Source organism: Lycorma delicatula, chromosome 7 (assembly GCF_047948215.1).
Source record: "Lycorma delicatula isolate Av1 chromosome 7, ASM4794821v1, whole genome shotgun sequence".
Classification (NCBI taxonomy): domain Eukaryota; kingdom Metazoa; phylum Arthropoda; class Insecta; order Hemiptera; family Fulgoridae; genus Lycorma; species Lycorma delicatula.
The window spans coordinates 1,671,585-1,699,486 of NC_134461.1; the positions used below are offsets into that span (position 1 = coordinate 1,671,585).

At 32.8% G+C, this 27,902-nt stretch overlaps 1 protein-coding gene across 5 annotated transcripts; it reads left to right on the forward strand.

Annotated features, from left to right (window-relative positions):
* On the forward strand, positions 1 to 27,902 carry LOC142327930 (sodium leak channel NALCN-like). Of its 5 annotated transcripts, XM_075371308.1 has the most exons (6): positions 1 to 186; positions 696 to 918; positions 17,061 to 17,234; positions 18,727 to 18,920; positions 23,759 to 23,984; positions 27,511 to 27,902. In XM_075371308.1, the coding sequence occupies exons 1-2, from the start codon at positions 50 to 52 to the stop codon at positions 772 to 774; spliced, it is 216 nt and encodes a 71-aa protein (XP_075227423.1). In that variant the 5' UTR covers positions 1 to 49; the 3' UTR covers positions 775 to 918; positions 17,061 to 17,234; positions 18,727 to 18,920; positions 23,759 to 23,984; positions 27,511 to 27,902. The 5 variants fall into 5 exon arrangements, 4 of the variants coding, with proteins under 4 accessions (XP_075227423.1, XP_075227422.1, XP_075227425.1 ...); XM_075371307.1 differs by lacking the exon at positions 23,759 to 23,984; XM_075371310.1 differs by lacking the exon at positions 18,727 to 18,920.

The window sequence follows — 27,902 nt, forward strand, 5'->3', positions numbered from 1 at the left end:
TGTCGTTCTTCGTTTTTTCACAATAACTGGAAAGCACGCAACATTAAAAATGCTTATGCTTACTGTTGGTGTTTCAGTTTGCAAAAGCTTTTTTATCATATTTGGAATGTTTCTTGTGGTCTTCTTCTACGCTCTTGCTGGGACAATCCTTTTTGGAACAGTTAAATATGGAGAAGGTATAGGAAGGTTAGTTAATGAGATAATTCATTTTAAAAATATTTGTTAAATTTATTTTTATTTATATTGAGTTTGATGCGTATAGTTATGTTTTATATTTTTAAATATTTTCTCACTTTTAAAATCTAGTTACAAATATTTAATGTTGGGATTACCATTGATGACGGAATTGCACAATACTTCAGAAACTGATAACATACGTCTCTCTATTTAGAAAGTATCTTTAATGTAAAAAAGTAGTTTAAGGCACAATTTGCCATCCGGATTAACAAATATGTCTTAAATTAATATAAGGATAAATAAGAGTATTTTTTTTATGTAATAACCAAAATTTTACATGCAGATTTAAAAAATGTATTTTTTAATAAATATTGAACATGATAAATTAAAAATTAATATTGTTTAACCTACAAAGTAGAAGTTATAATTCCAGAAAACTGTCAGATTAGTGAGCTATTATAAGCTGTAGTTGCTGTATAGATTTTCACTCAGATTTACTGGACTCATTGTATTTTCAGGAGAGCTAATTTTGGTTCACCAGTGACCGGTGTGGCAATGCTTTTCCGAATTGTTACTGGAGAAGACTGGAATAAATAATGCATGACTGTATGATACAACCTTCATATTGTACACCAGCTGACAACTATTGGGAAACTGACTGTGGCAATTTTGTAGCTTCTTTAATATACTTTTGTTCATTTTATGTTATAATAACATATATCATACTCAATCTTCTTGTTGGTAAGTTAAAATGTTCTATTATTAATTTTTAAATAATGATTAATTGTTATTTTATTAATAATAATAATTTATTTTTTCTAAATATCTTGGCCAAAGTATTGGAAATCAGACTTGTTGGATAATTTAGAAAAATCATTATTGGATCTTAATTGTTGGATTTTTAGTTAAAGATATTTTTTTTTGCATCTAGTCATTTTTATCTTGAACTCTTAATTTCTCCTTAATCTTTTTTACAAAGTAAATCTTTTTAGAATACTAATGTTATAGAAAAAGCCCTAATTAGTTTTTGTTTTAAAAAAAACTATGCCAAGTCTTGGCAGTTTCCTAATATTTCTGACACCAAGTATATATGTTAATAGTGTCTTTAAAGTGCCTTATTTGGTTGATGCTTCTAGTTAGAATTGAATGATACTAATGCAGAAGAATAGACAGATTTAAAGGATGTATCATTAGTAGTACTCCAAATAATAAAAAGGTTTGTGACAGAACTAGTGACAAAAAGTGAAAGAAGTAGGAGAAATGGTAACTGAAAAAAAAAATGGAGCACAGAAGGGTACATCCGAAGGCAAAGGTGTTAGTATTTGGGGACATAATATTTTTTGGTACTGTGAAAGACATAAAAGAAGGGACTGAACAAATTGAATTTAAATAAAAAATGAAAGTCGAGATATATTGAAAGAAGCTGAAAAAATCAGTTGTAGCTGGAGAGGTATCTTGAAGAAGAAAGAACTAAGTGGGAAATTCAATAAGAAATAGCATTGTGTTTGTGCAGTGTTTTATGACAGCAAGGGTACTTTTTCTGGCAGAATTCATGAAACTTGTAACCACAATTATGTTAGAAGTTCATTATCGAATTCTAAAGAAGCTTTGGAGTTGAGTTCAGAAAACAGAGTGGGATGCTCAAAATGCTCAGAGTGGAAAAATTTTGTCAGAATATGCACCAATGGTGCTCATTCAATGTCTGAAAGATTCCAAATTATACAAGCATTTATTTTTTTGTCTTCAGTCATTTGACTGGTTTGATGCAGCTCTCCAAGATTCCCTATCTAGTGCTAGTCGTTTCATTTCAGCATACCCCCTACATCCTACATCCCTAATAATTTGTTTTACATATTCCAAATGTTGCCTGCTTGCACAATTTTTACTTTTACCTGTCCCTCCAATATTAAAACGACTATTCCAGAATGTCTTAATATGTGGTCTGTAAGTCTGTCTCTTCTTTTAACTATATTTTTCCAAATGCTTCTTTCTTCATCTATTTGCCGCGATACCTCTTCATTTGTCACTTTATCCACCCATCTGATTTTTAACATTCTCCTATAGCACCGCATTTCAAAAGCTTCTGATCTTTTCTTCTCAGATACTCCGATTGTCCAAGTTTCACTTCCATATAAAGCGACACTCCAAACATACACTTTAAAAATCTTTTCCTGACATTTAAATTAATTTTTGATGTAAACAAATTATATTTCTTACTGAAAGCTCGTTTAGCTTGTGCTATTCGGCATTTTATATCGCTCCTGCTTCGTCCATCTTTAGTAATTCTACTTCCCAAATAACAAAATTCTTCTACCTCCATAATCTTTTCTCCTCCTATTTTTACATTCAGTGGTCCATCTTTGTTATTTCTACTACATTTCATTACTTTTGTTTTGTTCTTGTTTATTTTCATGCGATAGTTCTTGCGTAGGACTTCATCTATGCCGTTCATTGTTTCTTCTAAATCCTTTTTACTCTCAGCTAGAATTACTATATCATCAGCAAATCGTAGCAACTTTATCTTTTCACCTTGTACTGTTACTCCGAATATAAATTGTTCTTTAACATCATTAACTGCTAGTTCCATGTAAAGATTAAAAAGTAACGGAGATAGGGAACATCCTTGTCGTACTCCCTTTCTTATTACGGCTTCTTTCTTATGTTCTTCAATTGCTGTTGCTGTTTGGTTCCTGTACATGTTAGCAATTGTTCTTCTATCTCTGTATTTGAACCCTAATTTTTTTTAAAATGCTGAACATTTTATTCCAGTCTACGTTATCGAATGCCTTTTCTAGGTCTATAAACGCCAAGTATGTTGGTTTGTTTTTCTTTAATCTTCCTTCTACTATTAATCTGAGGCCTAAAATTGCTTCCCTTGTCCCTATACTTTTCCTGAAACCAAATTGGTCTTCTCCTAACACTTCCTCCACTCTCCTCTCAATTCTTCTGTATAGAATTCTAGTTAAGATTTTTGATGCACGACTAGTTAAACTAATTGTTCTGTATTCTTCACATTTATCTGTCCCTGCTTTCTTTGGTATCATTACTATAACACTTTTTTTGAAGTCTGACGGAAATTCCTCTTTTTCATAAATATTACACACCAGTTTGTATAATCTATCAATCGCTTCCTCACCTGCACTGCGCAGTAATTCTACAGGTATTCCGTCTATTCCAGGAGCCTTTCTGCCATTTAAATCTTTTAATGCTCTCTTAAATTCAGATCTCAGTATTGTTTCTCCCATTTCATCCTCCTCAACTTCCTCTTCTTCTTCTATAACACCATATTCTAATTCATTTCCTCCGTATAACTCTTCAATATATTCCACCCATGTATCGACTTTACCTTTCGTATTATACATTGGTGTACCATCTTTGTTTAACACATTATTAGATTTTAATTTATGTACCCCAAAATTTTCCTTAACTTTCCTGTATGCTCCGTCTATTTTACCAATGTTCATTTCTCTTTCCACCTCTGAACACTTTTCTTTAATCCACTCTTCTTTTGCCAGTTTGCACTTCCTGTTTATAGCATTTCTTATTTGCCGATAGTTCCTTTTACTTTCTTCATCACTAGCATTCTTATATTTTCTACGTTCATCCATCAGCTGCAATATATCGTCTGAAACCCAAGGTTTTCTACCAGTTCTCTTTATTCCGCCTAAGTTTGCTTCTGCTGATTTAAGAATTTCCTTTTTAACATTCTCCCATTCTTCTTCTACATTTTCTACCTTATCTTTTTTACTCAGACCTCTTGGGATGTCCTCCTCAAAAATCTTCTTTACCTCCTCTTCCACAAGCTTCTCTAAATTCCACCGATTCATCTGACACCTTTTCTTCAGGTTTTTAAACCCCAATCTACATTTCATTATCACCAAATTATGGTCGCTATCAATGTCTGCTCCAGGGCAAGTTTTGCAGTCAACGAGTTGATTTCTAAATCTTTGCTTAACCATGATATAATCTATCTGATACCTTGCAGTATCGCCTGGCTTTTTCCAAGTGTATATTCTTCTATTATGATTTTTAAATCGGGTGTTGGCAATTACTAAATTATACTTCGTGCAAAACTCTATAATTCGGTCCCCTCTTTCATACCTTTTGCCCAGCCCGTATTCACCCACTATATTTCCTTCCTTGCCTTTTCCAATGCTTGCATTCCAATCTCCAACTATTATTAAATTTTCATCTCCTTTTACGTGTTTAATTGCTTCATCAATCTCTTCGTATACATACTCTACCTCATCATCATGTGCACTTGTGCACTTGTAGGCATATAGACGTTAACAATCGTTGTCGGTTTAGGTTTTGATTTTATCCTTATTACAATGATTCTATCGCTATGCGTCTTGAAATACTCCACTCTCCTCCCTATCTTCTTGTTTATCACGAAACCTACTCCTGCCTGCCCATTATTTGACGCTAAGTTAATTACTCTAAAGTCACCTGACCAAAAGTCGCCTTTCTCTTCCCACCTAACCTCACTAATTCCTACTATATCCACATTCACCCTATCCATTTCCCTTTTTAAATTTTCTAGCCTACCAACCTTTTTCAAGCTTCTAACATTCCACGCTCCGACTCGTAGAATGTTATTTTTTAGTTTTCTGGTGACCCCTTCCTTTAGTAGTCCCCACCCGGAGATCCGAACGGGGGACTATTTTAACTCCGGAATATTTTACCAAGGAAGGCGCCTCCATTATTCTTATGTGAAAATGCAGAGAGCCACATTTTCTTGGAAAAAAACAGCTGTAGTTTTCCATTGCTTTCAGCTGCGCAGTACTCAGAGGACTGAGTGATGTTGATATGGCTGTTTAAGTCATTCTGACTCACGTCCCTAACAACTACTGAAAGAGCTGCTGCCTTCTTTCAGGAATCATTCCTTAGTCTGGCTCTCAACAGATACCTCTCCGATATGGTTGCACCTTCGGTCCAGCTACTCTGTATCCCTGAGCACTCAAGCCCCCTCACCAACGGCAAGGTCTCATGATTCATAGAGGGGGATTTATAAGCATTTGTGAAACAAAAATCTCCACAGTTTGTCTGGACACATTGCATCATCCACAGAGAAGCTCTGGCTTCTAAAGAAGTGAGTCCTGATCTGAATATTGTGCTAATGATGCTTGTAACCATCAGTAAATTATATAAAAATGAGAATAATTCTAAAATCAAGAAATTTTCTGCACTTTGTAAAGACATGAGTGCAGTACATTCAGCGTTACTATTTTTTTGGTGAGGCAAGATAGTTATCAAGTGGGAAATGTTTGCAACGTGTTTTTGATTTAAGAAATGAAATAGCCATTTTTCTAGAAGAGGAAACCGACTGGAAGCCGAAACGTTTTGAGATAATTTATTTGTGATTGAATTGGTCAACATATTCAAGAAATTAAATACTTTGAATCTTCAACTCCAAGGAACAAATACACATGTTGGATACGAGTGATAAAGTTAATGCTTTTTGTAGAAAATTGGAATTATGAAGCGGAAATTTAAAGTTAAAAAACCTAGAAATGCTTACAAATGTGAATGAATGTGTTAAAACTTACAAAGCTGAATTTATTTTTGTAACCATTGATAATTATTTAGCCATGCTGGCAAAGAATTTAAAAAAGTATTTTCTTTACGAGAGGGTTGGGATCCATTTCAAAATACTCCCGAAGGGCTCCCAACTGCCAAAGAAGAAATCTTTTTATACTTCACGGCAAGTGGCAAAATCAAAAGACAATTTAATAATAATTCAGTCTCTGAATTTTGGGCAGCGATGGAAGATGAGTTTTCTGCACTGAAAGCAAGAGCATTTCGTATACTATTACTATTTTCAATATCCTACCTTTGAGAAACCGAATTTTCTGCAGTGGCTGCTTTGAAGGGGAAATATAGATCTCAGCTAAATATAGAAAAAGAACTCAGAGTGTCTGTGTATAATATTAATTAAACCTTCCTTTGAAAAACTTTGCTAACTTACTACTAACTAAAACTAAACTAACTAGTTAGTAAGTAAGTAAACTAGCATGGTTAGTTATGATATCTGTAATATGTGTCCAAGTATACCCGTAGAAGCCATTATTAATATATTAAAGAAAATATTAGTACAAAATCATGAAGGTCCCTTGTTTGTTTAAAACGTCATTGTTATTATAAAAACATATGCTAACAAAATTATTATAGTTTTGATAACAAATATTACAACAAAGAAAGTACGCTACTGAAGTCATCCACATTGTGTGAGATTTTAACACAGTAGTTTGAAGATAAAATAGTTTATGGGCTTACACATACATATGATATCTTACTGTGGATTAGATACGTTGATGATATTTTTGTAGTCTATAATCTGGTCATAAATGAAGAACATTTAATAATCTTCAATAATTTACACTCAAACTGTAATGATTTGAAATTTATATTTGAAATTGACAACAATAGAAAAATAAATTTTGATGTTGGTATTAATTTTAGTAAAAATAATCAATGTATAACTTCAGTATATAGGAAACCGACATCCAACAAAACCACAATACATAGAGCTTCAAATCACCCATGGTCACATAAGATTAGTACTTATACAAATATGGTAAATAGAGGAATTAATTATACAAAAAATAACGGGAATAAAAATGAATTAAACAAAAAATTAAATATTATTATAAAACAGATTGCTATATAATAGTTATAATAAACAAATGGTAAAAATTAAAAATAACACAAATTTAAAACCAGAAAATAACGCACAAAAAATTGACTGTGTGTATTTAAAATATGTATATACTGATAAAATAGTCGAACACATTACAAAGGTTTTTTTTCGACCATTCCTAAACAACCCAAAGCAACTGGTCCTCACCATTAAGCAAAACTCAGTCACCTCGGAGTGTCGTGGCAGCAGACTGCCCTTCCTGACTTGCCTTCTCTGAGGTTCTCTCATTAGGGTCCTCCTAGTTTCATCAGGATATGTTGATCTCCCCATCTAGGTTGCCGACACCTCCTTCCATTACGAGGCTGCCCTCCCCGTTCCTAACCTACCAGTTCCGAGCATGTGTTTCACATGCCCTTCACTGCCCGTGACCCTCGCACACCTCGAGGGTCCCTTATGCCATCATCAGGGAGTCCCGATTCTTCTACACTTGCATGTAATTGAGCCAGGGCACCCTAGGCATAAAGGCTGCCTCCCTATCTCTATACGTCACCACATTTCAACCCTGGTCTTTAACTTAACATTAACTTCCTCCTCCTCCTTATGTTTCCTCCTTCTCCCTTACTTACAGCAACTAGTTTCCCTAGCCATTGAGCACGTGCTCTCCTTCCCCTCTTCCCTTCCCCTTGCCACCTTTCACTTTTTCTTTCCCATTAGCAATAGGGGAAAGTTAACCTACCTTCCCTATCGCGAGGATGCATCTAGTACATGGTGAGTGACATGCATGCCCTGGTGAATTTACACACGATATACAGAATAATACAAAATCTTATTGGTTTACAATGGACCATTGAACACATACTATTACACAAGATACAATTTAACACTTAAAATACTATTTAACCCTTAATGAAATACACAAGATCTGCATACGCATTATTGAATTCCCAATACTAACATTTACAAATTAATTTATTTATGCTCTCCTCTCAGTATAGCTTTTAGTGTCCTTTGTTTTAGACAACGTATACACAAAAATTAATCATACATTTACATCAAAATAATTGAACACTTAAATTACAATACCATTAGCTATCAACAATTTACCCAAAATCCACATATTGGTGTGAATTTTCACAAACTAGTATGAGAATATACATTTACATTTGACAAGTGATAACATTTCATATACACAAAAATACAAATTACAAATTATCAGAATACAATTGACTCCTTAATTGCAATATTATTTAACTATTCTATGTGTGGAACTTAAAATTAACAATGAAAATTCTTATTCTACATCCTCCTCTCAGTATTATTCCTTGCACTCTCAGTTTGGATATCATGTTCTCCAGGCATTAAGATCCTCTACCGGCGCCCTGTCCTTTCCACTTCTTCCTTGTATCAGAGTATTTGGGTGACCCACTCCTACATCGCTCTCCAGTGGCCTTCCCCTCAGTGCATGTATTCTACCACTGTGTCAAGGGTAAGTTCATCTAACCCTAACTCATGCCTTAGTTGGGCCCACCTATTGCAAAGGAAGAAGGTGTTCTGGGGTGTTCTCCTCCACACAGTAAACATACCCAGAGTCATCTCTCAAGTGAAATCTCTGCAGGTATACGTCAAAGTCACCGTGGCCTGTCAGGAGATGGGTTAGATGGTATCCCAGCTCCCCCTTCATTTGCCTATTCCACGGTTCTATTCATTTTGTCAACCTCCAGGTCCATCTTCTTTTGGTCGAGGTGTCCCAAATCTCTTGCCATTCTTCTATCATCTGCCTATGCGCCTGGGCAGCAGTCATGCCAACCCTCCTATTTACTCCTATTTAGAAGACAGGTTGGCGGAAGACCTCTTCTTTTTCTTCTTTTTCCTGTTTAGCCTCCCTTTAGATAATACTTCAGAGGATGAATGAGGATGATATGTATGAGTGTGAATGAAGTATATTCTTGTACATTCTCAGTTCGACCATACCTGAGATGTGTGGTTAATTGAAACCCAACCACCAAAGAACACCGGTATCGACGATCTAGTATTCAAGTCCGTGTAAAAATAGCTGGCTTTACTAGGACTTGAACGCTGGAACTCTCGACTTCCAAATCAGCTGATTTGGGAAGACGCGTTCACCACTAGACCAACCCGGTGGGTTTGGCGGAAGACCTGCCAACAATCTGACCGCCTCCCCTGAAACCGTCCTGTATGCCGCCGATACACTTAGCGCTGCCCTTCTCTGCACCGCATCCAGTATGGCAGAATTCTTTGTGAAAGCCATCGCTTCTCCCCATGCCGGGGCTGCATACAGCGCGATTGAGGTGGTCACTGACATGATGAATGTTCTGGTTGAAGTCTTAGGGGGTTCCTACTCTTGGCATTACCCTTGTCAATGCCATTGACATCTGATGCCCCTTCTGCATGACCTGGCTGACATGTTCTCCAAAGCTCCTCCTTCTATCCAGCTACACTCCAGAGTACTAGGCCACCCCAACTTGCCACATCCTAACTCCATCGACCACAAGGGTGATCTTCCTCAGTCTTCGTCGGCCAGCCATCACTAAAACAGAGGTCTTCTCCGGGGCCAGCCTTAGCCCCTTTGCATTTAGCCATCTACTTACTTTTGTTATCGCCGTGTTAGCTGTATCTTCCACTTCACCCTCACTGGCCCCTGAGACCAGCAGCACCAGATCGTCTGCATAGGTCACGACCTCCGTGTCCCCAGGCACTCTAGCCTGAGTACTCCGTTGAAAACAATATTCCATAGGAGGGGTTCCAATACCTAACCCTGCGGCACCCCCCTCCCCATGAATATAGAAGTCGCAGCCCACGCCTCCTTCTGACGTCGCCTTTACTCTCCGGTTATTTAAATAGTCGTTAACCAACGCTCTTATGTATAGGCTTATTTCCCTCCATTCCAGTTCTTCCATGACAGCTGAACAAGGAACGTTATTGAAAGCGTTCTTTACATAAAGCAGTACCACCACCGTATTCTCCTCCAGCGCCAGGTGCCCGCTGCCTTCTGATTTGCCCAGGAGACCACCCTCTCTACTGCATCTATAGTAGACCTCTCATTCCTGAACCTGAACTGATTCTGTGAGAGGTCTCCCTTTCTTTTCTTGTCTGAGAGCCTTCCTGCCAAGAGGCAAATACCTTTCCCATTGTGCTAAGCAGGCACAATGGGCAGTATCCTCCAGGTATTCCCATTTGCATCTCTGCCTTTGGGAATAAGACCAATCTGGCCTCCTTCCAGCATTCCAGGAATTGACCATCCTGTACCGCAATATTTATTGCTTCCAAAACTGGCCAAGGGTGGCTTTCCATCAGTTTTTTCATGACCAGCCCCGGAACACCATCCGATTCTGAACTCGTTTTAACATTTATCTCTCTTGTTGCCAGCATGGTTTCACCCACCTTGAAGCGCCTTGATTGCCCCAGCTCTATTCTTTCTCACTGATGATGTTGTGCTGGGAAAAGCTCACGTACGACTCCCCTCACTTGGTCTTCTGTGAGAGTAGACAGGCGTCTCCGTCACAATCTGGTATGTCTGCCTCCAAGGGTTATTGTCTATTTCAGCCCAAAGCTTCCTCCAAGCTTCCCTTTTTTGCTCCTTGATTTCTGCTGTGAGCCTTTTCCTGGCTGCCTTTTGTTCTTCTACTAGCATCAGATCATCTTCCCCATGTCTCCTTTGGTCTTCTTTGTGCACTCATGACTTCCCCTCTTAGTTCAGCAATCCTCGTTGTCCACCAGTAGGCCCTTCTCCTTCTTAAACCCCTAACAGGAGCTACGCTGTTGGATTCTTCTTTGAGGTCCTCATGAGTACCTCCAGCTCGTCCAGTGGGTTCTGCTCAAATCTAGCAGCTCGTGCTTCCACTTTCCTTTACACCTGTGCTTCATTGGGCCCCAGATAGTCTGGATTTCCTCTTGATCCACATTTCCCCACTCCATCTGGAAGCTGATACCACAATGATCACTGGCGAAGTCCGTGAATAGGACCTGCCATTCTACCACTCTCCTCACCGTGCCTTCAGACACAAAGGTTACATCCACCACCAATCCTCTGCCCCTTCCTATAAATGTTGGATCCCCTCCATCATTAATGCAAGTTAGTGGGAGAGAACCAACCACCACCAAGAGTTTGTCCACACACACTGACACTTGCTTGTTTTCAACAGTAGTCTTCCCTCTCCTCTCTCTACTTTTATTTTCGCATATCTCCCAATTATGTCATAGATGGCCATGTCTCCTTTTCTATCAGTGATTCATCCATGGGCCACCCAACATCTGTTTAGGTTAATTTGTAATATTCTCATTTCTGACGTAATTTGTTACAACTGAAGCTTCCAATTCTTTCTCCTTCTTTCCTGCAAGATACACATCTGGTGGGTTCCTTAGATTCTTCTCTGAAGTGACCTAAGGCTCCACAGTTGTAGCAATTACATGACCTGTTGGGGCCTCTGCATTCTACAGCCTTGTGGCCTGGCTCCCAACATCTATAGCATGATTCTACTTCCCTCCTCGGCTCCACTCAACATGAGTGCCAACAAGTAGCCTCCTTTTCTATGTCAACCTTCCTGCATGTTTCTGGGCCAGGACCATCATGGCATTCTTCATGCTGCCGAATGCAGGGCGCAGTGAGGTAACACGTATTTCTTCATCAGCTCCAACTTCCTTTTTTACCGCCTCAGTCAATTCTTCCTTCATGGTTTCTAGGTCGAGATCTTTGATATGGACTGACACCATTCTCTCCCCTTTTGATCTGTCCATCACCACCAGTCCTTGGATCTGTGACCCACCCCTTGATTTCAGTGTGGTTCTTCCCTCACTGTTTTCTTTCAGCCTAACTTTCACCTTTTCTCTTGGTCCCTTTCGCACTGAAAGGATATCTTCTGCCAGGTCATTCCCTACACACCTCTTAACATCCTTCAGGAGGGTGTGCATAGGTGGCACCCTCATTTCTCATTGTCACCATGACCGTTTTTGGGCCCAGTGGAGTCCCTCTCGTTTACTTGCTCCTTTACCAAACAGGTATAACGGAGCTTTAAGTCCCCACCGGACACACCAGTATTCTGTCACTTTTCTTGTTAGTACAGCCTATGTCTTCATTGGCTGCCACTATTCCAATCTACCTTTTTTCTGCCTTCCAAAGCTTGTTCAGCCCGTCCACCATGTGCTTTGTCCTCTGGTCTTCATCACCTGCTACCAGTAGGACATACGCGGATGCAGACCCTGCTTCCTTGTTTTCTTATGTTTTCCTATTATGTTTATTTGCATCACGTCCTTCAGTAAAAGGTCTGAATGTAAGTTTCCTTTCATCAGTCTGGCATGTGCTCCTGGCACCTTGGAGCACACATGCCTTGCATACGGTGCCTCCTTGTTACCTTTTAGGTCCAGTACATATTGGTATATGTACTGGACCTAAAACCAAACCTTTGTAATGTAAACAAAGGTTTGTGATAATAATAAGTTCAAACCTGCATACAAAACGAATAACCACATAATAAAACATTTAATAAGTAATATACGTAATAATACTTCTGATATATAGAATTTGAATGGTATTTATAAAATTGTATGTAATGATTGTGGCAATATTTATTTATATTGGTAAGATCACTATATCTTTTAAAGCTAGATTTATAAAACATTTTAGAAGTTATAAAAAAAGTAAACTGGGTTTTTTGAATGTATCGGATCATTTTATTAAAAATAAACACACAATATCAGATATTCAGACAAAAAAGTAAACTGGGTTTTTTGAATGTATCGGATCATTTTATTAAAAATAAACACACAATATCAGATATTCAGACAAACTTAAAAATATTAGGAATTAAAAAATGCAATATGGATAGGATTAACAGGATTTCGGTTTTGACATTTTAGAAAGGTATTGTATATATAAACATAAGAATAATATGATCAACCTTCAAACAGAATACAAGGATGACAGTAGTATAAAGGCTGCAGTATTTGATCTGTCAATATAGTCAGTAGGGTAAATTCAGTGAAACGGCTGGCACATGATTTTTCTTTGCTTAAGTTTTTGTTTTTACTTTAAAAGTTTTAATTTTTATCTTTGTTTTAATTATATTTTTACATTTTAATTTAAACTTAATTGATAAATTTTTATAATTTTAAACAATTTTTTGTTTTTTTGTCTCTTGTTTTGATTATAATTTTAAAAAATGTTTAATTTAATTAAAAGTTTTAAAATTTTTTTATAAGACTTCAAAGTATGATAAGTTAAATTTAATTTGTTTAAAATATTTTTAACTTATCACAAATTATAAGCGAATAAGTGGTATGTTTTCATGGATTGCAAGTTTATGATGTTTTTTTGTATGCAGCTGATGATGCGAATCAAGTTCACAAAGCACTTCTATTTGTGTAATGAAATCCTATTTCAATTATTCAGTACTTAGGGTTGATCTCTTAAATATAAATTAATATATCTATTTATATAGCAGGGGGGTTCTTTAATATGGAAGCTATAAATATAATAGCTTGTATTTTATATTTATATAGCAGAGGGTTCTTTAATATAAAATAATTATTATTCAGAGCCCCCTCCCCAGACTGCATTTAAATATTTTCATTGAAGGAAAAAATTTTCTTATCAATATAAGACCTGGTAAGATCTTAATCATTACACATCCTTAAATGCCTGCTATTTCTACAACATGAAAAATATATTTAAACAAATTAAAACTGTCGATTGATTGGTCACCCATTATTTTATTGAATACTGCTGCATAATGATATTTAATCCTTTATTTTCATACCTCGTTTTCTTTTTTTTTAGTTCAGTTTTTTCAGGCAGTCATATTTTTCATTTTTATAGTTCTTTTTATTATATTACTCCAGATATACTGGTTAAATTATGAAATAAACTCATCAGTTGAATTATGCAGGGTGATGAAATGTGCTCACATTGAACACTTGTAGGAAAAACTTGCTAAGAAATTTGAAAAGGAAGCACCAGTGAAAAGTGTTACTCAGAATTTAGTTGAAAAATTACACGAAACGGGTTCAGAGTTAGACCAGAAACGTGCCCAACACAGTCAGTTTGAACATCACATGTTTTGATAACATTCATGGAATACAGGTGTTTCATAAGCTAACTAATGCCATTCAAAAGGATTTACTACTGTCAGTGGTTCAAGAATTTCATTAGAGGCAACATTGGCATTTTAAATAGTGTTTTTCACAGATGAAGAAAGTAGTCTGAACTATTGAACCAGGGGAAATGAAAACCTCCACAAATTTCTTTGATTCTCCCCTACATCCACAAAAAGTAGATGTATAGTATGCGATATCAAGGTGACAAATAATAGGACCCTTGTTTTTTAAAAAACTTGGATGATGCTGTCTACCAAAAAATGATCCTACAGTTCATAGCCTTGCTGCAAGAGGAAAAGCGTAACAGCCAGTTGCAACAAGACAGCACCACTTGCTGTACAACTCATTCTATTACAGAGATGTTACAGGATTTTTTTAATGGAGCAGTAAGAAAGATCCTATAAAAAATCAAGTTTTTTATAGGAGCAGTCCACACACCCTGCAAGAATTGAACGAAAGACAGACATTAAAAATTCCATTCAGGAAATAGATGGGATACAGCTTACAATAGTAGCCTGGAACACAGTTAAACGTGTTGACAAGTGCATAGAAGTGGATGGACATTTAAACACCTGTAAATTATTATGTAAGTGTTTGCCAGTAAATTATTATTTGTAGACTAAACTAAGTGATGGGACCTCTTTTAAGTTGAACCCTACTTAAAAAGTTATGAAATCAATCCAGAACAGCAGTACAACAAAGGGGTATTGTTTTCTGCATAACAATGTTCAGTTTCATTCAAGTGAAACATTTTCAGCCTATCCTGGACTTAGGACCAAGTAAGTACCGTCTGTTCGACAAAGTCCATGTCCAGAAGTTCGACAAAGGTCCATCAGTGCAGAAATACTGTTATGTTAAGGTCTTGAATCTGGTGAAGTAATGTTATAGATGTAACTTTAACTTCATACATTAATCTTTTTTTCTGCTGAATTGTTCTTAGAATACACACAAACCAGAAAGAGACCAGTGGGTTAAATAAATATATCTCACTAAAACCATGTGATACTTTTTTTCTTACTAGCATCTAACTTTTCAGGGGCTTATAGATTAAAAAATGTAGTTACTACTAGTTTACTTGATTGAGTGTGTAAATAAAATATTTTTCTTTAATCGGAATTCAGTCTTTAATTAAAAAAAAAAAATGGATAGTGCTAATTTTCTTAGCCATTTAAAACGTATGGTTACTATACACTTGTAAAGATACGTCCACATTTGTACCACTTGCATTCATTTAGCCCTAATGCTGCTATAAGTTGGTATATTTAGTTGTAAATGTTTCCCAGTCCAGTTATAGTTATTTTAATAATTGCTGTTTTATATTTTTGATGATACCTTATGGCTGCAATATCATTAAGAAATGAAAGAAGTATTCATAATACATGTTAAAGCGTATTAACATTATATTGTGTCATTAGATGTACACTGCCTTAATATTTGAATTTAGTTCAACTTTAAAAACAAAGATTATTAAATTTGTAGGTAATTATTTTTAAATTGGCACCCTGAAATATGGATTCAAAAATGTGGGTGAATTAAGAAAGTTAAAAAATGATGTTAGAGTTAACATGATGCAGTAATGTTGAAATTAATTTTTATTTAAGATTTGTTACGAATTAAACATAACTTTATAAATTAAAGTTAAAATTTTTTTTACATTAAAATTTTGATTCAAAATTGCTTAAATAGATAATAGAATGTCATTTTTTATTTTTTTTAATAATTTCTATTTTAGAACTTAAAATACTTTTGTTAAAACATTGTATTTCTATTTTATAAAATTCATGAAGACAGTTTATAAACTCTTTAATTTTGTTTTCTAATTGTTGATTTTTATATCTGGTTAAGAAATAAAAGCCTAGTCTACTGTTATATATAGAAGTATATGCTGTTTGCTTGTCAGAAACAGAGAATACTCAAAAGTTTTGTGTGTGTGTGTATATATATATATATATATATATATATATATATATATATATATACACCTTTTTGTATATTTTATTAAAAAAAAAAAATATTCTGTAAAATTTTAAAGGTTGAATTGATCAAATGAAAGAAAATGAAATTTTCAATTTTTTTTGTAATGGTGAATTAATTCACCACTGAGATACTTTTGTGGGAATATGGAATTTTGTATGAAAATGCCATGCCTGACTGGGATTCAAACCCAGGACCCTGGATGAAAGGTCAAGACACTGCTACCACTCTACCATGGAGATTGGCAAATTCTTTTGTGTGAAACATTCAAAAAATGTTTCAACACTACGTGTGCTGTTCATTGATCTTGAGAACAACCCCTCCTGTGTACTACTTTTTTTCTTGTACAGCTTACATGTTAGATATGTGTGTGAAGAATATGTCAATGTGTTAACAATTGAAGAACTTACATTTATAGTGGAGAATGTTGTTAAATCTTGTAATAAACAGTTAAATTTAGTTCAAGAAAAACTCAGAGAGGTTTTACATGAACATTTATTTATTTCTAAAAATTATACCAATCATAAATTTACAAATAAACACAATTTTTATACAGTTCATAATCCTTGAAATTGTAATAAACTATTACTAAACAATTTTGTACTTAGATTATAAAATATTTTATTAAGTCACATGGATTTTACATATAGGTGACACATGACAGATATAAGATTTAATTCATAAATTTTAGAATACTAGCAACGTATCTTGTGCACTAAGAAGTGATTAACCTACTGTTTTGAATGGGAGGCATGTAAACTTTCCAAGATTCCAGTTACTTAGTATTTCAACAATTCTCATTAATGTCCAATAATCAGCTAAGAAGTTGTACTATTGTAATTTAAAAATTCACTAAGAAAAAAGAAATAAGTATTAAATAAAATTATTTCCATAGGCAAGTCTAGGTTTTGTCTGTCTAGCTATATTAACTCTTTATTTGTTGAATAAGATAAACTGCACATTATTCATGAACAACCGTATTCTGATTTAACTTGTGTTTAGATAGAAGTTTTAAGGTGATGAACTGTGGACTCCATGTACTTGAAAACATTATGCCCAATTCTATTACTCAGAGATAATATGACTGTTCATTTGAAAACTTGTTATAAATGAAATATTGAATGTTTAAAGAGAATTCACTTATATAACTTCCTGACAGGTAACCTTGTGACTTATGTTCTGAGAAGCTGTATATAAAGAATACAAAAAAATATATAAAATAGCCATCTCCACTTAAACTGCCAACACTTAACAACTTGTGTACATAACATGGCTGTAAGAGTTGAATTATGCCTAGAACAAAGTGACAACACCTGCTGCATTTAACATAAAGGTAAATTTCATTTCAATAGTAATTTTCAAAAAAAGGTTCTATGATGTATTATTGTAATAATCTGCACCCCTTGCAACCTGATTATTCCACAGCAAAAAAAAAGTAGCCTCTTAAAAGTAGAATGATGTGAAGTAAGATAGAATACTAACAACTAAAGTGTAATTTAATAAAATTGTTTACATAAATTTTCAAAAGTCTTACTAATTTTTATTGTCTACTACTGATAATGACCATAGCAAGGAAAACTTATTAAAATTTTAAAAATACATCTTACTCTATATTGAAAAATAAATCATATTACAAGTAATGATATCATTAACATGTAGTATTTTGAAAATAAAAGTAATTAAATTAGAAACAACAATATATAGTATTGAAAAACAAACAAACAAAAATTTAGTGGTCTATTATGAGATAGACCATAGCTAACGTCATCAAATTTATATAAAATTTAATTTGCCAAACTGCTGGTTTTCTATTTTATTTTATTAACTAATGTAAACTACGTGTTTAAAGTATAGCCTGAGTTATTAATGTATATTTATTGGTAAAAACTGGACCTTGAAAATCCTTTCATTACATATGTCATTTTAAGCCAAAATTAGGTAAGCAGTAACTTTTTTGTTAGCTTGTTTTAATATCAACTGTACTTTATTTTATGTACCAGAGGATTAGTTATTAAAAACATGAATTCTTTTATACATGCCCCTTAAAGTAAGATGCAAAGAAATCTAGATTTCAAGTATGTAACATAATTATAGGATTAATTGAAGGTCATAAGTTTGATTTTCAACAAAATATTATGTAGTTTAATAACTGTTTTGGCCTGCTTAAGAGATAAATCTGTATTTAATACCAAGCACTTATAAATACATTTTTTCTGAAATAAAAGAATACACAAGGATTGTTTTATAAAAACGTATTATTCTATTTCAAGCGATGTGGGCAGAGGCAAACATAGGTTGAGAGTAAGCCGGTAAAAGACACATTTCGAAAGTAATATACGAGCATAGAGCTTGGATTTATATTGTTATAGTACAATGATATTTTCTGATATGTGTAAGAATTTAAGTAAACCATTTTATTTCCAAACAAATCGTTCCCGAACAAAGTTTTTATCTTATTCCATTTCAGGTTATGTTGGCTCCAAAGTCAAAACAGTTAACGATTTATTGGTTATGTTCAGTCGATTTTATCGTAGTGTATAACATATACATCATTATAAAATAAAATAAAATAAAATAATCTAAGTATATTTTTTCATATTGGTCAGTATTTTTCATAGCGACTTTTTAGTTTTTGTAAACATTAAAAACGTCAAGGACAAAAATTTAATTCAAATCTGTTAAAACGGTTATTTTGTTTACTGTGTTCGTTCGTCGAATGAAAGATCAAGGGAGGTGTGGTTGTCATGTGCCTTTTTGTTCCTTTTTTTGAATTGTATAATCCAAAAAAAATATTTATTCAGTGAATAAATTATGCTTGTTTTCAGAAAAGATTACTGTAAATAGAGTAATCAGTGTTTAAGTGTACTACCACTACCTAAGTATGAACGAAATTTATATATCGAAGTATAGATTAGTTGATTCAAAACCACACTATGTTTATACTGTGGAAGTACTCTCGGACTGTGTTCATCATAAAATAGACAAAAGATATAGCGCTTTTCATTCACTGCACAGAGAAGTAAGCATTTTCAATAATGTTTTTGATTATATTTAGTAAGTGTGTAGTGTTCATAAATAATCTGAAGTAACAATTGTTTTAAAGGTACCGCCTTCACCCTGTTGCATCAGGGTATTCGTGCATACTAATGGTAATAATCTACATTTTAATAGCTGCATTCAATTAACGCATTTAAAAATGTGATACTTATTACTAACTTGTGTTTCAAACTGGTTAATAATTGCTTTTTGATATCTTAACTTAAAATTTGACCTACAACTATTAATTAATGAAATTTGTAATATAAAAATTTTCGTACTGTTACTGTGATTGATCAGTGTCGGAAAATGTTTATAGGCTAATAATCAGGTTGCATCTATACTTCCATTCTTGGGATCTAACTGAAAGTTTTGTTTACTCCTTCATGGTGTAACTTTTACTGTTACAATTTTTTTTAATTGCTTACCCTGGCGTTTTGTGTGGTGAGTGAACTAAATATTTTTGATTTTATGTTCCGATAGATTATTTTGTGGCTGTATGTATGCTTATGAAATGTAAATGAGAGGTGTAATACCCTACTTTGTAATTATAAAGGTAAATACTGCTACCTAAAACTGCCATCCATGTCTGCAGTAAGTTTCAGTATGGCATGTTTATATACAGTTTGTAGCCTCATGCATAATGTAAAATCGCAGCAATAGTTTGGCTTGGTATCATTCAGAAATATACATTTGTAATTATGTGAGATAATCCTCTCTGTATCAGTAGAGTAGTACATTATGTCAATTAGCTGCTACGGTTCTGCAGAACCCAATTCAAGTCTAAAAAGTTTATTTACTTTTGTAAGGAATTTAGATATCATATTATTAATGCGATCTGATTGTTAGTGTTAAAATATCAGCATTTTCTCAATGATAAAGGATCTTATCATACTATATCAGGGCAAGAGCAGCTGCTGAGCTATTTTATGATTAATTCATAAAATTATGAATTATTTAAATTCCTATTATTTTATATTTTAACTTATAAAATCCTAAGAATTTTTTCAAGAAATCACAAATTTTTGTTGATTAAATAATCAGTTTACTTTTTGATTTCATCCAGTTTGAGAAGACCTGCCACTGTCATTTGCAATATTTTTTTAAAACTGCCCATTATCAATCTAATGAATTCATTTGAAATAGTAGTATCCTTTTCTTTTTCACTCATCACTTATTTGTTTTAAATCACAAATTAATTGTAGCAGTGTTTTAATATAAGATACCTAACTAATAGATGCTATAATGAAAAATTATACAAGTAAATATCTATAATTGTAAATTTAGATCCTCACACATACACACATGCACATACACACACATACACACTAAGAGAGAGAGAGAGAGACAGAATGTGTGATTGAGAGAGAATATTTTTTTTTGAAAAAACAAAATATTGCTATAACTTTCTTATTAAATAAAATATCAAATTCATTTAAAGTTTCTACTATTCTTTGGATAAGGGCGTAATACTTATATAAGTAAAGTTTTTTGGTATCATCAAACATTGGTCTGGGGGGGGGTGGAAAAAATGGGGTTTCGAAGACAAAAAATAACATATCTTCCTTAATAGGCACAGTATCAAATTTGTTTAAAGTGATTGTTAATCCTCTAAACATTACCTAAAACTTTTGTCTGAAACAATTTTTGATATGACCAACCCTTCGGCAAGGGATGATGACAAAAATGTTGCTGGAATTGTAAGAAGATGGGGTTGGTCGTATGTGAAACATGTAAAACTTTTTTTTCACATGCAACCATTGTGATATTGAGTAAATTTGAACTTCTTCTTAACTTTAAGGTGGAAATCTCTTTATCCTGTACTTTTTCTTTTTCCTGTTTAGCCTCTGGTAACTACCGTTTAGATAATTCTTCAGAGGATGATATGTATGAGTGTAAATGAAGTGTAGTCTTGTACATTCTCAGTTTGACCATTCCTGAGATGTGTGGTTAATTGAATTTTATCCCGTACTCAGCACTGGTGAAATCTACTTCTGCCTTCTGGCATGCCAAAAGGGATTTTTTTAATTGATTCCTGGATTCATAAAACTATTTCCCCTCACTATTCAGCTGAGATTCTCTTTCTCCATAGGGCAATGTTAGAAGTCAAGTTGTACAGTTTTTTGTTCTTTTATTTTTTCTACAAAAAAACATTGTGTATAAAAAAAATGTTTAAATTTGTATGAGTGATATCTAAATCAAGTCATTTAGTGAAATTTAATTTAGTCAGTGTTCATAGATTTGCAATTATATGGTTAGTTTATTTTCATTAGGATTAATGAGTAGGTGGAATTATCAACTCTATTAATAAAGTCGATAAATCCCATCGTTATTTTAATCCCGTCATTATACATAAAAGTCATATCTGAAATATGTAAAAAATGATAACGTGATAGTTATTTTTTCAAGTTACTCCAGTTTAAAAAACAAACGGTCTTGATTCATCCAATATTTGCAGAAATAGAGTGATTTCTTTGCACTCCGCTGCCGATTTGAAGTTAAGAATTCAGCTTTATTCATGTGTGAATGCTGCGAACCACTTAACTACACTTAACCTTTCCACGACTGGCATGCATGCATACTCTATTTCTCGCTCATTTTTTTGAAGAAGTGTAAACAAGTTTTACAATAAACTTTGGTCTAAAACTATTCACCATTTGAAAGTGCAAGCCTTGATGATATAGATTGCACTAGATGATAATAGATTGCACTTGAAATGGACATGAAAAAGTTCTTAAAGACCAAAATAATTACAGTTACCTGAAAAGTCTTTTTATAAACAAATTATATCTCAGCAATGCATTTGTGTATGTCAACAATTTTCTTGTGTAACCACTTATTGAATTTGGAATTCCAAGAGCCAGCTTTTAAAATAAAAATTGTAAAAAAGTTATTTTTGCAATAATTATTGGCTTTGCAAGAAATTACCATTTTTATCAGTATTTTGAATTTTTGCAGTAACTAATTAACAAAATTCAATGTTTATGGACTTAAATTATAGGTACTGCAAATGCCTACAATTGACCCCGTAGAGGAAGACATCCTCCATGTGGCAGTTTTGGTTGCCACGCCACCCTCTCTGTACCTAGCCCTTATGGGCTTTACTGGAGGTCATTTTCAGAATCCCAGCACCTATAACTTTTATTCAGAATTTTTTCGCCTAGGAAGTTTACTTTGCCTATAAAATTGAAAAACCGATTTTCACCACCTTTGAACAGCCACCATTTTGTCCTATTAATGAAAATTTTGTCCTGTCACATATAAACAAGTTATACTTGCCCTAATCTGCAACTCCATGTACTTCCCTAAAATCTACTACTTTTTTAGCAAAGAAATTCCTATTGACTGAACTATAAAGTATTTATTAATTTCTTGACAGCAAATCAAAGAACTAATGAATAAGGGGAGACAAACCATCAGTGAAAATTAGAGAAAATTTTCAACAATGGAAAAAAAGCCGATTATTATTCTTAATGGGTATGTTGCCATCTGTTCAACTAGTGAATAATAGGCAGCATCTCCTGGCCCAATAAAATGATGATATGTATGAGATGTAAATAAAGTGTAGTCTTGGCTGACCATTCCTGATATGTATGGTTAATTAAACCCCAACCAACAAAGTACACTGGTGCTCCACTGTTTATTATTCAAATCTATATAAAAGCAATCAACTTTTACTAGGATTCGAACCTGAGAGCCTTTGACTTCAAAAATCAGCTGTTAAACAAAGCTGTTAAAACAAATCAGCTGATTTGTGATGACAAGTTTAACCATACCAGCTCAATGGGCAGTAATGGGTGATAACTATTTAGCATTAAAATTGTATTTATTGTTTTTGTAAGTTGACAATTATCAGCTTGTAGCTCTGTAATGGCTGTGTTTTTAGAGAAGAATACCCAAAAATAAAAATACTGTTTCCTATCCAAAAATGCAATAAAAATATGGAGTTTCCACTTGAAATAATGAATTTGGCTGCAGTATTGGGAAAAGAGCAAAGATTTAAAAAATGGTAATACTGTATGTTTAATGTTGGGAAAAATGTAGTGAAGGTTTTCCATTTAAAATTTTTGTTTCTGAGATCCCAATGATGGTTATCTTAAGTTGATCACTATATATACATACATTAGGTCAGGATAGTAGTAACTATTTTGTTTTTATCTTTTAAAAAAAAAATTATACTGCATAATAAATCAAAACCCAACGCTTCATTGCTCTAATGTTATCAAAGAAGATATTTAACCATGCACTTTTGACAATTTTGATTTCATGTAACTAATATTATTATTAGCATTTCATTATAATTGCATTAAATGACATGCTGAAATATATTAATTTTACATTAATATAAATAATTCAAAAGTAAAAATAAATGATGAAGTTTGCAGTGGAGATGAAAGTGAAGATGCAGTTTGGATTTTTGACAATGAGATAATGTGTAGATATTTTACTTCTACATAAAATTTTGAGAAAAAGGCAAGTTCTTAATATAGAAATTCACATTATTCTTTTGGATGTGGAAAAGGTTTAAAGAATGTTGTGCTTAAAGAAAATATTTAGTCTTGAGTTGGAGATATTTATATAAATGAAAAGCGTTAAGGTAGGAAATATCTCTTGCACATTCATAAATGCAACGTGAATATATGATTGAAAACTGTCAGTAACCTAACCTATGCATAGTGGGATTTGAAGATTAAGTTAATGTGACAAAGTATTTGGTGAATGAAGCAAGGGCAGATTTATAGTATGCCTTATCATAAATATACAGCAATATCAATGAAGTGTTTCATTAATTTAATTATCTTGTTTTCCATTTTTTTACAGTAAAAAAATAGTGTACACATAATTTGAGTTTTATAAATGCATTAAATTTTTGGATGACAACTTGAAATAAATTTTGCGTAATTTTATTGAACTGCATTTGAAAATCTGCTGTGCCAGAGTTCACAGCAAAAAATGAGAACGAAAACAGAAAGGAGTATGAATGTATTCTTAACAATATAGTACAAAATATTATTATTTCATATAAGAAGAAAAAAAGTCGTTAAGGGTAATAACAATTTTCTACTTATATTAATTGAAAAAGGTTAAATTTTAAAGTTTTATATAAAAGGTGATTCAGGAGAAAAGGAAAGTGATTTGGGAACTGTTTCCAGAGCTTGAAGTAAGGAAACAAAAGGTCAAACAAACATATGTCCAAAAACACTTTGTTGTTGAATTATGGCTAGTGAAAGATATCACCTAGAAATCAGTTACCGTGGTGAAATTAGGTCAAACTGAAATTTTGAAGATGTATTAAAGATGTATTAAATATTCATGATTTCTTATGTATTTTGACTTGAAAAATCGAATAAAATAGGTACCAGAAGTGTACCTCATATAGTTTTTATGATATCCAATGTAAAGCAGAACAACAGAAAAATTCAGTGACAAAAAACACATTTCTTTAGATTTGAATTGTAATAACTTTATTAAATTTGTAATGTAAATTTTGTTATCAAAACTTGTAAGGAACTTAATTCTGAAAAAATTGATTAATGAAGTCTATAAAAAACAAAAACAAAGTCAACTTTTATTATTAAAAATAAAATAGAACAAAACTTAAAATAAAAGTGTTATGATTTTGGAAGAATATCGATGTAGGTATCCTGGGCGAATAGTTTCAAACAGTAAAGTATTTTATAAATTTTTTAATAATCTTTATAAGAATGGTACAATTCATGTTTCATCTGAATGTCAACCGATACATGGTGATGCAAAGGAAAACATTTTTCAGGTAGTACAGCTTAGTCCTATAAAAAGTACGCTAAGAATTTCCACATGACTCAACATTTCATAAAGTGCACTATCTAGGACATTACATGTTCACGAACTGTGTGTCCTTATCGTGTTCATGAAAATACAACATTTCCAGCTTGGGGACCATGTCAGACAATTGCAATTTTGTTAATGGGTTAGCAGTAATTATCACTTAATTCTGTTCATACTATTTTCAGATGAAGCTGCTTTTACCCATAATGGCATAAACAACACCCAGAATTCACATTGGTGGTCTAAAGAAAACTCACATGCTGTAGTTGAATCAAATTTCCAGCAACAATTTTCAATGAGCATGATCGACAACCAGTTAAAAGGTCCTTTCATACTAGAACAACATTAACGGGAAGAAATTATCTAGAATTTTTAAACAATGAATTTCTTACAGTGTTTGAAAATTTCTCATTGGCAAAACAGATTGAAATTTACTGTCAACTTGAAAGAGCACTAACTCATTTCACAGATGAAGTAAAACAGTTCTTAGATGACAAATTTACTGGTAAACAGATTGGTTGTAAAGGCCGGTAAATTGGGCACCTAGATCGTTGGACCTTACTCTCTTAGTTAACTGCTTTTAGGGATGGATGAAATGCAACATATACAAACAAAAATGTAGACACATGATGAACTGTTTGCTCACATTCTTAATACTGCTGCCCTCATCAAGGAACTCAAAGTTATTAGGTTGGCAATAGGAAACAAATTGAAAAGTGCATCAATGTCAATGATGGAATTTTTGAACATTTATTGTAGATTAATTTTATATAAATCACAATGAGTATTTTTTTAAAGCAGTATTTTAATTTTTAAAGGTTTAAATTTTTTGCATTGAAAACAGCTGTTTTTAATTTTGTACTATTCATAACATTTTTCTGTTAAGTTTTATTCTGTTTTGTTTTTAATAATAAAAGCTAATTTTTTTTTCTATTTTTCATAGACTTTATTATATCAAATTTCCCAGAATTAAATTCTCTGCAAGTGTTGATAATAAAATTTGCATTAATTTTACCGGTCAATTAATAAAGTAATTGTAATTAAAACCTATAAAAAATTTGTTTTTTTCTACTGAATCTTAAAACATTAGATATCTCAAAAACTATAGGAAACAGTGCTGGGACCTGTTTTCTTCAATTTTTCAGGTCAGTAAACATAAGAAACCATCAAGTTTACCCTTTATATACGCCTTAAAAATTTCAGTATGACCTCATTTCACTGAGGGAACTGAAATCTGGCTAAACTTTATCGCTAGCCGTAAATCAATAACAAAGCATTTTCGGACAGATATTTATACAAACTTTTTCTGTATTTCAAGTTGTAGAATCAGTTCGCAAATTAGTTTCCTTTCCTTCTGAATCAGTCTTTCTTCTTCTTCTTTTTCTTCTGAATCAGTATTGCAGGAAAGTTAAACAAAATCTCTTTCAACAGAGTCTAAATTCCTGTCCAAAAGGAAACTGTATGCTGAGTTATTTAATTAATTTCTTTTTTAGTAATTGTTGGAAATAGTTTATATAAATATGACGTCTTCTGCAGCATTGATTTGTATTTTACTTTTTTAATATTTGTGGATGTTAGTCCAAGAGTTTTCCCTGGTTATGGGAATGTAGCCAGCAAGCTGACTACATTCTTTCCCAGGACTTTAAATTTATGCAACTTTTTGTAGACAAGAAGATTTAGGTCAAAATAATTTTGTGCATGTTTCCATGTTATGAAAATAACGTGGAAAATATTCTTTAATGTAATCAAGTGAATTATATTTCTCGTTAAGATATTTAAATAAATAATAATTCTGTTATTATTTATTTTGAGATGTTCCCTGTTTTTTACTAATAAAAAACTGAGGAAGATGATTTGGCTTACTGCACGAGTCATCACAGTATATGAGCATAGCTTATGTACACAGCTACATGAATTTATCATAGTCCATTTTTTTGTTTAATCAGTTACTTATGCAACCATTTCATGAACATACAAATCAAAACATTCTCCACTCGTTTAAAATTAATACTTTTCATGAAGCACAGTTTATTAAAGCCTTTAAGAAATTAAAGGCTTTAATTTTAATTAAAGCCATTTTTAATTTTACCTAAAATGTGTCTAAGGCACACATTGTAGACCCAGTGTCTAGCTTATTACAATTAATTAATCTTATTTTCATTTATTTCAAAATATATTGCAGAGATTAAGGTAGTATTGATCAAACATTACCATTTACTAGAACTGTAGTAAAATGTTTTTCTCTTAAAAAATGAAAATAGCTATTCTCTGGCTTCTAGTATTGTATGTTGTGTATCACTCAGATTTTTATCTGTAAATAAATGAAAAAAGAAAAACAAAATTAAAACCATAAGGATGCAAATTTTAAGATTGTCAAATATATTAAAGGATGGTTGACCTCGTTTCTAAGAAAATTTGTTTTAGTTTATTTTAAAACGTTTCTGGTGTGGTATTTATGTGTAACTGCAATATCAAATAAATTTCAACACAATGTGGTAAATTATTAGAAATTTTTAAATTTAATTTTATGTATAAATATTGAATCGATTTATTTATATATACTTACATGTTGAATTTCTACCTTTATGCAAATAAATTGTAGAACGAAAAATGTAGATAATTTTTAACTTGCCCTTTATATTCAATTAATTTACTTTATTGTTATGTTTTTTTATCTTATTTCATTTTCTGTGACATCAATTATTTGATGTAACATTTAATCTTTTTAAAATATGAACATTGAAGGTTCTTTTTTACTTTTACAGGAGAAATAGAACAATTGGTCATCAGCCGGTCTTTAGAATTAGTACTCAGACTGAGTGCAAACGAAGTAACTTACCAGATATAGTTGCTGAAGGAGTTATAAATGCCATATATAAACACTCTAAAAAAATAAAATGAGATTGCACTTATTATTAAATGACCATGTTATTTGTAAATATTGATGGTTGTGTATTTATGTGTACATCTGCTTGTATATAGTTGTGATTTTTGTGGTGTGGGTGATTATAATTTATATGTGTTCAAGGTTATGTTAATTAATTTGTAACTTTATCTATTTACCTTAATACTTAATAATGAAAAGTTAGTCTATAATATTCTGTTCAAATTTAACAATTTTTTTCTTTCAGCTAATAAACTAATTTTATCATTTTAA